The sequence below is a fragment of the Phaethon aethereus genome (genome assembly GCF_964289735.1).
Source record: "Phaethon aethereus genome assembly, chromosome: 13".
NCBI classification, from domain to species: Eukaryota; Metazoa; Chordata; class Aves; order Phaethontiformes; family Phaethontidae; genus Phaethon; species Phaethon aethereus.
The window spans coordinates 951,101-964,515 of NC_138589.1; the positions used below are offsets into that span (position 1 = coordinate 951,101).

The 13,415-nt window shown below is 53.6% G+C and overlaps 1 protein-coding gene across 1 annotated transcript in view; it reads left to right on the top strand.

Annotated features, from left to right (window-relative positions):
- The window catches only part of PLEKHG4 (pleckstrin homology and RhoGEF domain containing G4), a gene marked incomplete at both ends in the record, with an annotated part of 82,887 nt that overhangs the window by 65,353 nt on the left and 4,119 nt on the right, over nt 1-13,415 (top strand). The window contains 4 exons of the mRNA XM_082005617.1: nt 8,602-9,539; nt 11,114-11,363; nt 12,093-12,182; nt 12,491-12,715. Coding sequence (XP_081861743.1) covers nt 8,602-9,539; nt 11,114-11,363; nt 12,093-12,182; nt 12,491-12,715 — 1,503 coding nt within the window. The remainder of the gene's footprint in view (nt 1-8,601; nt 9,540-11,113; nt 11,364-12,092; nt 12,183-12,490; nt 12,716-13,415) is intronic.

Genomic DNA, 13,415 nt, shown 5'->3' on the forward strand with positions numbered 1-13,415 from the left:
TTGGGATGTACACTGCTCACCCTTCAACCGCCTTCCCTGCTCCCAGCAGTGCCAACACGTTCTGCCACTGCTGTTTTTGCAGGGGAGCAATGCTTGATGTGCCTTCATCCTTGAGCAAACTCTGAGTAAATATTCCTCTGTGCCTTTGGCTGTACCTGTGCGTAAACTGACAGTTGTCTGAAAGTCTGAGGCTTCCCTTTGACTCGGGTGGGATCAGATCTCCTGTAGGGTCATGATGCTGGTGGCCAGTCACTAATGGCAGGGAAGCAGCACTTCCTTCCAGCAGGTTTAGGGATTTCCCAGCTCACGTTGCAGCTGAGCCGCAAGGGTAGTGCGTTGCACTTGAGGTCTAAGATCTGATGGTAGCAGGCATTTTTCCTCGGCTGACCCCGGCCTTGTGCATGTGTGCAATATGTTGGGTTTGGGTGCTTTTTTTCCCCCCACTCTGATAGTGGGATAAGAGCTGCTCAGGGTGACAGATTTTTTTTTATGAATGTTTGTGTGCTGGCATCCATCTGGATGCTCGGATCCTCCTGGAGGCTGGAATTCCCTTTAGTCACGGGAGTTAAATAGATCTGTTCAAGCAATCTGGACATGAAGCTCCCCTCGGCGTACAGATGGGGCTGGAGCTCACAATGGCTCCCATCTGCATATCAAAGCCCTGGACATATGGACGGGGTTCTCCTGAGCACCCGCTGCCTCTGACCAGGCTCCTTTGGCTGCTTCCCAGGGGCTCGCATCCGACGAGTACATCGTAGCATGCTCTTAAACCGGGGAGCTATTTCTAGCCTTGTCAGCTACCCTGAAGAAAGGAGGCCCCACACACGCGCTGGGTTGCTGGGTTCAGTTTTAGCTCCATGTCTCCAAAGGCACAAGCTCCAGCAGTGCAGTGCAGTGCAGAGACGTCCCAGCATATCATTGAGTAATTAAGCAGAGTTTGGCTCAGCTTGTCACGGGGGAAAGGATGCGAATTGAAGGCTACAGAGAAAACAGCCACGCTCCTCCATCCAGGTCCAAGGGCATACTGGAGGTTTCGCAATCCCCAGCTGGGCCTGGAGGACCTCATTAGAAGGGAGCCAGTGCAGAGGAGACAGGAGACACCTACCACAGTCCAGCCTGTCCTCACTGGTCTGCGGTGTACTATTACAGCAGGGTATTTGTACAGCGTCATGATGTGGCTGTCGGGACAGATGTAAAAGCAAAGCATGCGAAAAAAAAAAAACCAACAACCACCCACCTCTGGAGGTGCCATCAGTCTCTGAACAGAGTGATTTGTTGCTGTTGTGCAAAGTTGCCAGCTTCGGGTTGACTCACGCATCTTGCTGTGGTTTGATCCTGAATCTGGCTGGTAATGTGAGGCTCGTGGCTGTCTCCAAAGAGGGGAGTTGTTCCATTCCGTAAAAGAAGCCTGAAAACATGCTGCCCTTTTCCTCCTCCTAGGCAGTGGTTGTACATCCACAAACACACACGCTCGCTCCTTCATGCCTTCTGCTTTCTCAGCCACCAGTGAGTTACACTCAATGTGTAACACTTTTCATGTCAATTTTTAGATGGTTCCGTGACTCTGTAGTGACTGGCGTAGGCTGTAGCCAAAGGAAGGACCAGCCACCAGATTCCAGTTGGAGGGGAGGACGGTGGCCAAAGCAGACTTCGGCATGCAGTTTGGGTTTGTAACTGGTGAAGCATCAGAAAGGAGGGAAGATAATATTCACCAAGGCAGGGAAACAGAATCTGCTCTTACTTCTGGTAAGAAGGGGTTGTGAGCAGAATTTCATTGACAAAAAAACCTTTGCAATCAGTGCACAAAGCTGATGAAAAGACAGGCAGTGCCTCAAACGTGAAAAAGCTGGCCTGCAGCAAATGCAAACATTAAAGGTTCTGATTTCACTGTGAGCAAACTCAGTGTGGTTCTTTGGGCTCAGGAGTTTTTAAATGTAGAGGAAAATCCCCTTGGTGGGACAAAAAGAAAAGGGGCAGAGAAAATCAGTCCAGAATTTACCCAAAGGTGCAAAGTCATAAGCGACGGTGGAGCAAAAAGGAAAAATTGAGGGAAGATTGCTGGCTGTGGGGAGATCTTCTGCAGCTGCAAAGCAGTGTAAGCTGTGGGGAGGGCAAATCTCAGCCCCTTGCTTTCCAGCTTCCTAGGGAGTAATTTTACACGTGTAAGTATTTTACATTCAAATATATACGTGTGTGTACACATTATATATACACATTTATAAATATATAGTAAAGCTGGCACAGGCTGGTCTGTGGAAGTTCTGAATTGTACCAAAGCAGGGATTGTTGTGGCTTGTTGTGATCATCAGTTGAGTCAGCCTGTTCCTAATGGAGCTATCCTAGGTGTTGCCCGGCAGTTGCAGCAGTTCAAGAGAAGAAGGGCAAGCACGCATCCTGCGTGCCAGCTCCAGCACGATGAGCCACATTTGCCCTTTGGGTCCTCATGCTGTCGTCAAGAGAGCAGAAATCGGGTGCAATCCTATTTTATCTAATTATATTCTCCTGTAATTAGACTTTCCTGGACTTGTCAAGCCTGGCTGCCCAGAGGGGAAACGAAGGGGTTTTTGAGCTCTGTTTGTGTTCACCTGGAGCGCTGCTGCAAAAGGATTTCCAAGCACGTCGCTCTAACAAGCGCGCTTCGATGATCGGTTGGGCTGCGGTGTGCTGAGACCAACCCTGACCGGTGCTGCTTCCCTGACCCCTTCTTCTCTTCTGCCCAGCTGTGGGTATCTAGCTGTTCTCTTGTTGTATGCTTAAACCCGAGGGGTTTGTAGGCTGCGCTTCTCTCATCCTTTGCCCTCCCTCAGTGTTTGTTCAGCATCTGGCACTTGGTAACAGGCAGAAATGCAAATACAGGGTTTAAAGGCTACTTTCCTTAGTAGCTAGTTTTAGGCAAACTGGTGATTTTAGTGGGCTTTCCTCCCTTGCAGAGAGAAGGAGGAGGTACTGTGAGCTACGCAACAACTCAGAAACGGTTTAGCTTTTTATGTCAAGAGGGTGAGTCCTTTCTGAGCTTTTACCAGCTACATCCCACATAGGGGACAGTTTTGTTTAGTTTGGTTTCTGCTGCTCACAAATCCCAGGCAGGGCTTCAAATGCAGTTTGGAAAAGTCAAATGCTGCAGGGTGGGGAAGACAGTAACAGCGAACCTCTGCGTAGAGAGGAGACTTTGAACTCAGTGGCTTTGCTGAAATGCTTATGCTCTGAAATTACATGGTTTTTTTTGTACATCCAAGTGCGGCTGCCAGCTTGCAGAGCCACAAATCTCACTAGAAGCGAGCGGGGCTTTGGCTTTTAGAGATGCGGAAAAAGCGTTGCAATGTCTAGGAGGGATCACTCTCTTCTCCAAAGCACTTGTGTGGTGACTTGCTTTGAATTTTGCTTGAATTTGGTGTTGGTTGGGATGTTTTCTCACCCTCTTTTTGCATTGAAAGAAAGGGGATCTGGCCTGTGCCCAGTCGGGGTGTTCTCCGCACACTTCAGTAGTTCTCGTGTGAAGTGCGGCCCCTTCCCCCTCCGCCTTGTCTCTGGTTACCAGGGCTTCTCAATCTGGTATTTAGGCTAGCAGCATTTGCTTGTGAATAGCTGGAGCTGAGATGATGCACCGAAGCGGTGACCCGGCCATAGGGGATGGTAATGTACAGCACAGAGCTGGGCGCAGCCAGGATATGGACCCGCTCTGTACAGATGGGAAGGTAGGATGAGGGCTGTTTTTAAGCCACTAATCAACTTGCCCAGGGGGTCATCTGCAGGTCCTGAAGTCTCGCTCTCCCCCCTGCCCCTTCCTTCATGGGTGCTCTCAGTGTCAGTGGGTTGGAGCCTGAGGGAAGCGCGAAGCAGATCCAAGCGAGCGGTGAGCCGACCGCTTTCTACTGCAGCTCCTTGGTCCCTGCGAGGTAGCAGAGAGACAGGCTTGCCACTGTTTGCCACCTGACAGCTCTTGTGACAATAAGGTTTTAGCCAGTATAATTTTCCTTTCAATATATTTTGATGTAAAGTGGCTTTTGAATTGTGGTCCTTCTGAACTGTCAGCATACAAGGCGATCTCCGGCCACAGGTCCCTGCTAATGCTGTGTGTGCAGGGGACACATCAGTGTTGTGAGCGGAGTCAGTTCTCAATGCAGTCTAAAGCCAAGTTGGATTTTAGAGGGAATAAGCCCAAATGAGCATCTGTAATGAGGGGAGCACACCTGGGAACAGGCATTTCTATGCAAAAGCAATATTTATTTTGGACTTGTGTTGTGGTAAGTGCCCTGTCAGTCTTTACTCTTGCACTGTGAGCGGCATCTCGGCTCTGCAGGGTTCAGTGCCAAGACCCTGGGGGCTGCTGGCAGAGCAGGGCAGCTGTGGGAGTTGGTGCCTACATGGCACCATGTATAACTGTTGGGGAAGCGTTTGGATCGGTCCTTGTGATGCTGTGATCTCTTCTAGCTGCACTCATTCTGTCTCCTTTGCAAGCCAGCCTCATTTTAGAGCAAACTTAGTGGTGGTGAGAGAAGGTCTTGTTAAATGGGGAGTTGTGCAGTTGTTTCTTACCGCAAAACCTGGTGATGAGCTGTGTCTGACAAACAGCAGAGGGGAGCACAGCTTGCGTATAGGAGCTGCACGCAAGCTGGATCAGGGCTTCTTTGATGATGATGGTTTCTTTTTCACTGTCCTTGGCAATGTTCCCTGCTGTCATGCTGCTTCCCTCTCTCTGTGTTGTAGAAAAGCAGGGGAGTTGGGGGGCTTGCAGTCCTGGGACGTGGTCACAGAAGGACGGGGGACTCGGCCTGTCTTGTTGCTGTGCTTCAGTTCACTGTACGCACAGCTGTTCTTGCATCCCTGTCTGTATCGTTGCTCCCATCAGGATCAGTCCTGGCTTTTTAGCATCCCTGTCTCTGCTCCCCTGTGCGGTCCCTTCAGATTTTAGAAGGAAACCTTCTAGCAGCAGAGTTGTGTCACCCACCTAGGTGCATTTTTCTTCTGCAGAAGGTTGGAGGGCTTGTGTTCTGCCTACTCAACCTACCTCTGGCTATTCAGGCATCCAGTTTCCTACATGACGAGAAAGATTAGAGTTATAATCATCATCTCCCCACAGTAAGAGACAAAGGAGAAGGTTTGGACTAAGGTAGGCCCCCTTGAAATTGCCCCTTCTGGCATATGTCTGTACATTTATAATTATATATGTCTGCACAATTATAATCTCCTGCCTTGGTTACCCAGAGAGGTGTATTGGAGATCACTGGACCTTGAGTATGAGGGGCATCTGGTGGGTTTGTGATAGGTTTGGCTTGGGAAGGTGTGATACGGTGGTTCAGGTGAGGATCCAGGACCCTGGAAAACTTTCTATGCAGTGTTGGCAATGTGTTGTGAGCCAGGGCCGAGCAGCTTCTCTTGGCCTTTGGTGGTGCCAAAGACAACAGGAGCTTCTGTCCTTGATGCGCTGCAAGCTTTGGTGAAATATCAGGGACCACCACAGGGTGATGGGCTTCAGGGTTGCACCTCATGCTTGAGTGAAGTCCCTGTCTCTTCTTACAGCACGGCAGGTCCCCAAGAGCCCCTGCCTCCCTGGGCAGCCTGGCAGGACCAACCTGTTGCTGACTCCTCACATAGCTGCTGCATAGGTCAGCCCTGTGTCTGCAGGAAGCATGTTTGTCTTCAAGCCTGTAATTGAGAGTTTCAGTAACGACTTGTCTGTAAAGATCAAAAGCTGAGGAACCAGGCAGGAAAGAGCCTGTACCAGACATAGTTTGGAAGATTCAGCTTCCCTGTACACAGGTGCCGCCTCTTCTATCCGAGCAGCTCTTGCAGCTTGGTAGAGAACCTGTAGGGCTGCCTGCTTCCCCAAAAGCGCCACAGCTGGAGGGCAGCATCCTGGCTTAGCTGAGCCTGCTTTGCAAACTTACCAGCATAGAGATGACGGCAATACCCCTGCCTGCACGAGGATGTTCCCCCCTGGGTGCCAGGGCGCACGTGGTCCGTGGAGAGGGCTGCCATTTCATGTGCTGAAAGGGGTGGTTGAGGCGCATGGTGTGACTGGACAAACCCTTGGTGGCCACTTAGCATGTTACCAAGCAAGCAGCAGGGTGTGGAGGGCTGCTTCCATTGTGCAGGGAACAAAGCTGAGCTATTCACTAGCCTGCAACAGGCGCTGGGGATGGAAGAAATGCCACTGAGATTGAGAGTCATTTTTGCGCAGCCCTTGGAGTCCTTGCCAAGAACAGACAGATACCACATGAAGATGAGAGGTGGCGGGACTGCCTCCCTGTGTGGTTTGCAGCCCTGATTCCTCCTTGCCGTGGCCCCATGCAGATCTTCGGACTTTCCTAGAAATAAAAGCAGCCTCTTTTCTCTCTCTCTCTCTCCCATCTGCTCATGGAAGTGAGGTCCCCAGCCTCTGAGAAGGCCTTCACAGGGTGGCTGCTTTCTCACCTGGCTGCTGTAAAGGCTAGGCTGGCCTGCTGGCTGTACCTCTCCTGCACGTTGTCCTCAGCACCCTCTTTCAGAGCCATCAGTGAGCGAAAGGGAGCCAGCGTGCAGCCTTCAGTCAGGATCACCCATTGACCTCTACAGCCAGAACGGCGAGATCTGCCCTCAGCCCACGCTGATGGCCAGCCCCTGGTCAGCGCAGAGCTGGAAGAGGCTGGTGTTGGTTTGCCTACAGCTGGAGGGAGCTGCTCAAAAAAACCCGCAGAAAAATAGGCCATCTGTCACCGCTGTGCGGATCGGCCAGCCTCCGCCGCAGTCAGCGTTTCACCTCGCCCTGACGTGCTTCTGCCTTCAGGGAATAAAAGACCCTCCCCATCACGGATAAATGCAGATTCTCACCAGGGTCTGGCACGTCCTCTGCCTTTGCACGCCCCTCCTGGCCCCCAGCAGCGGGCAAGTCTAAAGCATAAAGCCTGGCTCGAGAAAGAGGCAGGTCAGGGGCCTGTTGCTGCGCTAGGCTAGGTGATGGGAGGCGAGGGGGCTGCTGCTCTCTCGATTGTTCTGCACTGTGGTTGCATGAGGCTGTTTGAGAAGTGTTTCCCCCGAGCAGCTGCTGATGTTTCTGAAGCAGCTCCTTGCTCCGCATGAGTAATGGGCCTGGCTGCACGCACGCCGCGCAGCTGCAGCCTGAAAGAGTAATGCGGACGGCCTGCGGGAGCTCCAGTGGCATCCGTCCCTGGAGTGACTCTGCTCGGTCTGCGGGCTGCCCTCATGTGCTGGCATTCAGCTCTCATACGAACAGCAGTGCCTGGCTCTGGTCGCCGTCGCCATCGGGGGGCTAGGCACCATGTGAATGAAGCACCTCCTGCCCTGCTGACAGCAGAGAGGAGCCTGGCACCTGATCTGTTCGACCACCACGTCGTCGCTGATGGGGACACAGCATCTGCTCCGTGTCTGCATGAAGCTTGGATGGATTTTCTTGGTGTCTGAGGCTCTTATTTGGCATAAAAATAAGTGCTTTAAGCTCTCTGCTCTGGTTCACTTCAAGGGCAGCCTGTGGTGTTTCCACACATCCACCACTCTCGGGCAGTTGGTGGAAGGTGCCAGGCAGGTCTGTCGTGGATGTTTTCCCTGTGTTGTGCATCTCATTTTAATAAATAACTCTGTGTTCTCACTGATGAGCAGTGAAGTTCCCTGGCCAGGCTTATGGCAGCTGGTCACATCTTATTCACTCCATCGTTAAACCTAGTCATCATTCCTGCTTTATAGAGAAAGTAGTGGCTTATGGGCCCGAGTAATTCAGACGTTTGCTTTGCCTCTCGTTTTTATCGATGACAGGCAGGTCTTAGCGGACGGTGCTTCATCAGCCATTTGTCCCGCTCCTCTTGTTCGACCGATACGGCAGAGCTGTTTTAGCAAGGCCAGCACAAGCACTGCTGTTAGAGTTAAACCCCATGAAACTGCTTCCAGCATTCCTGGAGTATTAGAAATAAACTGCTGAGCTCGATATTCAACTAACCAGTACAAGCATGTAACGCAGGAGCAAGCAGGGCCAGGCAGGTAGGCAGGGCACAGCACACCACTCGGGTGCCAACAGGCATGGGAAATGCACTGAGCTTGCACGGTCTCAGACTCCTACTTGCTGCAAGGACGGGTCAGAGCACTCGGGGCGACCCACAGAGCCCAGCTCTGATTCCAGCTCCAGGCCTCTGCATGCTGTCAGCTCCAGGGAAACGGCAATCCCATTCCCAGCAGCTTACCAATGCCCCCTCGTCCTGCGTGGTAGTGCTGAGAATGGCTGGGCAAAGGAGGAGGGCGAGTTCCAGGTTTTACACTGAGCAGGACCACACTGAGGTGTGAATCCCTGCAGCATTGGCAACAGCTTCCCCTGCCCGGAGAAGACAAATGTGCCCAGCAGCATGGGTGCCCGGCGTCACAGGGACCTGACGGGGAGGTGGAGCTGGGGCAGAGCAGCCAGCACAGCTGAAGCCCTCTGTATAAGGAGCTGTTTGTTTTGCTGAATTGTTAAGCCCCATTGACAATAGCAGTCCCCCCTCCCCTCACGCTGGAGGAGCTGTGGTGACCACACACTGATCCTTTCTCTCGTCTTGCGCTTTAGGTGCCGAATTAGGGTTATTCTTCCCCGAATCCCTCTTACTGGCTGTTGCCTTTTGTTCTTGCTCTCTGCAGGCGTACGAGTGGGCCTTGGAAGGGATGCGACACCTTGCCTGCATTAGCATGGAGGACTGCAGCTCTGCCGAGCACTGTGCAGGTGTGATCAAGTGCCTGGAGAGTTACAAGGGGCAGCACCCGGACATCAGCGATGCCCGGTTCCAGGAGATGAAGGAGCTGGCCTGTGAGCTGAAGAGTGACAAGGGACTCAAGCAGTGGAAATTTGCATGGTCCAAATGCCAGGAGACCAAGCTGGTTTTTGAAAAGAAACTTGAAGCAGCCTTGAGAACAAGGAGGTCTCTGCTGTCAGACCGCAAACCGGCTGCAGGGGAGCAGCCCCAGGCTGGCAGTCTGTCCCACCGGAGGCACTCTGAGGGGGCAACCTCCGGGTCCCACTGGGACAGGACTTGCAATGCATCCCACTGCTGCAGCAGGTCCAACCGCGCTTCGGGGTGGACTAAGGAGAAAGCTTCCTCGCCCTCCCCGAGCTGCCCTGGTGATGTCAGTGCTAGGGAAGAATTTGCCTGCCAAGCTGCTCTCAGCCCTGGTCCTCACTCGAGCGGAGTTTCCTTTGCCAGCGGGGCCTCCAAGTCTCCAAAGCTGCCTGAAGAAAAGCCAAACCTGGAGAGCATATTAGAAACCCTGGAGGTGAAGCCATCCTGCACCTCCACTCCAGCCTCTGGGAAGCTGCCTCCTAGGAGGATGCTCCGGAAGGCCCAAAGCTTTGACCTCCCTTGCGGTGAGAGCCTGTGGTCAGGCTGCCAGAGGACACTGAGCGAGCCGGCCAGATATGGCAACACCGGCGTCTTTATTAAAGGCCTGGAGGTGAGCAGTACTGAGCTGGTGGACAGGACTTTTGCGCTGCGGCAGCAAGCCGCTCACAGCTGGGCTGCGGACTGCCTGCTGGAGGGACAGAGGGGCTGCCTCTCTGTGTCGGAAGCCAAGAGCTGGGGCAGGTAAGTGGCTGTGACACTCGGTGCTGCGGTCTCTGGGTAGCGAGAAGTCAGGCAGCCAAGATGTGAAGAGCTGTGCAGTGACAGCTACTTTCCAACGGGAATGGGGCAGATGGATAGAGAGGTAGAGCTCCAGCTTCCCTGCACTCAGCCTGGCATGTGCCTGCGTGAGGTGGCAGAGAAGCGGGATCTCTTGCTCTTCCTTCCTAAGAGGGGAAGGGGCAGTTCCCAGGCCGGGGAGGGAGTCTCTGAGCATTGCTGGCGTTAGGGGACGAGGGTTTGCAGGGATGTAGCACTCGGGGACCTAGCAAGCCAGTGGTAGAGGTGCAGCGGGAGAGGAAAAGGACAGTGCATCATCCCACCCCACTTTTGGGGTGGCTGTACCCGGAAAGGTGTGGGGCACTTCCAGTACCCTGTGACAGCTGCCTTACAGGTAAGAGGGTGTTTGTAGCCTTTTGAGGCTGAGGTCTCTGTCTGAGTGACCTGCGGCTGGCTTTTGTTCTTTTCCTTCTCTGTCCTTGAGGACCTCAACTTTGTTGTTGTACTGCCACGTGCCAAGGATGTGGAGAGTCCAGGGATGTGAGCTGTTCTTGTCACCAGGCAGGTCTTTCAGCTGCTCTTGCTGGAAAAGATTTTTTTTTTTTTTAAAGTTAAAAAAATAGTGTTAAAAGTGAGAAACTAGTGCTGGATGCAGGGGGACCACAGAGCTCCTTCACTGCTTCTGCTCCAGATGGGATGGTTGGGCACAGTGAAATCCTCTGGAAGGGGCCTCTGGTAGCCCGGCATGTGTCAGGAAAGCCCCCGGAACAGCAGCAGACAGAAGGTTAACTGATTCGCTTCTCAAGGGAGCGACGCAGCAGCCCTCCCATCCATCTGCACTGAGGCAGCCCTGCTGGTCGGTCTTCTGAACAGCCAGGAGTAGGCTTGGGGGAAAGCTGGGAGGCAGGGAAAGCAACACGTTGGAGTAGTTGTTTTTGGTGCTGCGCTGCCTCACAGTGGAAACCCTGAGTACCTAGGAGCGATCCTTTCAGAGGCATGCGGAACAACCCATGCTAGGAACTGCTGTTTGATGAAGGGAAGTGAGATTTGTTTCCTGCTCTCATTCTTACTGGGAAGAGCCCAAACAGCACCTGGGTCCAGAACTTGCATTCTCCCAGGGTTAATGTTGCCTCCCACTGCATCCACTCATCAGGCTGTCTCCTCCTCGTGGAAGTTATCGTGACTTCAGCTTTCCCTGTTGTTTCAGGAGTGCGGCCGTTTGCAGGGCAGACTGTTGTGTTCAGAGCAGGGGCTGGGTGTACCTGGGGGTGCGTGTCCTGCTGAGGTTGGGTCAGGACCACAGCCAGCCTGGGGCTCGCCCTTCCTGAACAGGAAAGCCAACAGTTCCTTGAGTCAGCCAGGAACTTTCAGTGCTCGAGGTCAGAGACATCACAGATGGTTGTGAATCTGAGCTTGGATGGTGCTCAGGGATCATCTCCTCTCCCCATTGGGTTTTAGGGAGAGCTTCTCTAGGGGTAGCCCAGTGCTTTACAGGTGCTCTTGACTGCTGCAGCAGGGCTGAGTGTTTCCTATTGCAGCAAGCTGCGGCACATCATTGACGAGATGGTAACCACGGAGCGGGAATACGTGAGGTCGCTTTGCTACATCATCGATAGCTACTTCCCCGAGATGGAGCGCCTCGACCTCCCCCAGGACCTGCGTGGGAAGCGCAGCGTCATTTTTGGGAACCTGGAGAAACTCTACGACTTCCACAGCCAGTACTTCCTGCGGGAGCTCGAGAGCTGCTGCAACCACCCGCTGCGAGTCAGCCACTGCTTCCTCCGACACGTGAGGCGTCAGCACCTTCCCCCTGGGGTTGGGCTCCTACGCCTAGCAGTGCCTACACGTTTGGCCGCTCACCTGCATGTTAGGGGGCTGTGGCTCTTTGGGAGTGGGAGGACTGCCCTGTGCCAGGTTGGATTGTCCCCTGCCAGCTCAAATGCTGGTTGGACTTGGATGACTCGGTGTGGCTGAGCCCAGGCAGCAGCAGATGCTCTTTGCTTTTCCTGTTGCTCTTTGTTACCAAGAGACACTGCTAGGGAAGCAAAATGTCTGCTCCTTAAAGCCCATCTGCTCCTGCAGGGGCATCTCTTACCCCGTCTTCTGCCTGTGGTGTCGGTGTGGAAGGACTCCAGTGAGTGGAGGGGTGTGGGCATGCTGCTCAGAAGAGCATTCGAGAATGCTCTTTCATTTCAAGAATGAAAAGGGCTGCTAGGGAGAAACGTGGGGCATCAATGTTAAGCTCAGCTGCCCCGCACAGGTGTGCTGCTACCAGCCGAACAGTTGGGGTATGTAAGGGGTAAATGGGGCAGTGGATTAAAAAGTCCTAGCTACTGTAAGAGGAGGATGACAAGAATATTCCCTGCCTCTTAATGAACTCGAAGCAAAGTCATTCCTGATGCCGTAGGAGGCTCTGGTGCAGCCTGGGAGAGGCAGAAGTACTAGCAACCAGCCCCGGGCATGGCTGTTGCTGTGTCCCGGGTGTGCATTGGTCTCAGGCAGGGATCTCTTTTGCAGAAAGACCAGTTTGGGATGTATGCATTGTATAGCAAGAACAAGCCAAAGTCGGACTCGCTGCTGGCCAGCCATGGGAATACCTTCTTCAAGGTAAATTCCACTGCGTACATCACGATTGCTCTCGGTGTTTGGGTCGCTGATCTGTTTAAATGAGCCCAACTTTCCTGCCTGAGGCATGCTCAGCACTACCTTTCTGCACAAGTGTATGTGGGGGGACAGGGGCAGAGGTGCTTTAGAAAGGAGCCCAGCACACAGCAGCATTGGTCCTGTGGCCTTGCATTTCCCCGCAGGGTGAGCGGGGTACCCCAGTCAGCCAAGCTCTGGGTGTCAGGGCCTACCTGGGGGCACGGGGCTCTCCATGGGAAGCTGCTTCCCTCACTCTCTGCTGTGTTTCTCAGTTTAAGCAGGTGCAGCTCGGGGATAAGATGGACCTGGCCTCCTACCTGCTGAAACCTATCCAGCGGATGAGCAAATATGCCCTGCTCCTGAAGGACCTGATCAAGGAGTGCAACGAGGCACAAGAGCAGGAGCTGGGCTACCTCCGTGCAGCTGAGGAGATGGTGAAGTTTCAGCTCCGGCACGGAAATGACCTGCTGGCCATGGACGCCATCCGCGACTGTGACGTAGGTTTCAGTGTCCTCCCCTGCCCAGGGGGGCAGAACCACGCTTCTTCCTCCTAGATGTGGGGTCTTTGGGTGGTGTGGTGATCCTCCCCTCAAACTCTTACAGCGATCGGTGTCTGCCAGCCAGCGTAGTGGGACTACTGAGGCACAGGGCAAGAGAACAGCAGGGCTTGAGGTCTCCTTGATCCTAGGACAGACAGCCTGGGTGCTGTTACTTGAGCTGGGTGAGCTGCTTGTCATAAAGGCACTCCCCGCTGCTTACTAGTGACGTGAGGCAGCCTGGCAGCCCTTGCCAGTGGTGTCCCATAGGCTGTCTTTGAGCCCTTACACCTCTTTTGAGCTGGTGATAAGAGGGCCAGGCAGTTTGCAAGAAGGAATTCGAACTGATGCTGATGCCAGGCGTAGGCTAAAATCAGCTAGGTGTGACTTGAAGGAGAGGCAGGCAAAGTGCAGCACTGGAAGAGGAGAAACCACAGGGCTCAGGGTGGAGGAAGATGGATCTGGGACAGGAAGAACTGAAGGACAGAGATACTCCTGGCAGTTTGATGGCACTCTCTTCCTCTTTTCCCCCTGAGAGAGCGCTCTGGGGGGGCACCTGGAGGCAGCAGCCAGAGGTTTGTCACAGATCTGCACAGGGTGACAGCAGAGGGTCACCTGTGGGCTATGCCTAGGAGAGAGGTGCAGCTCTCCCCGGAGCTGT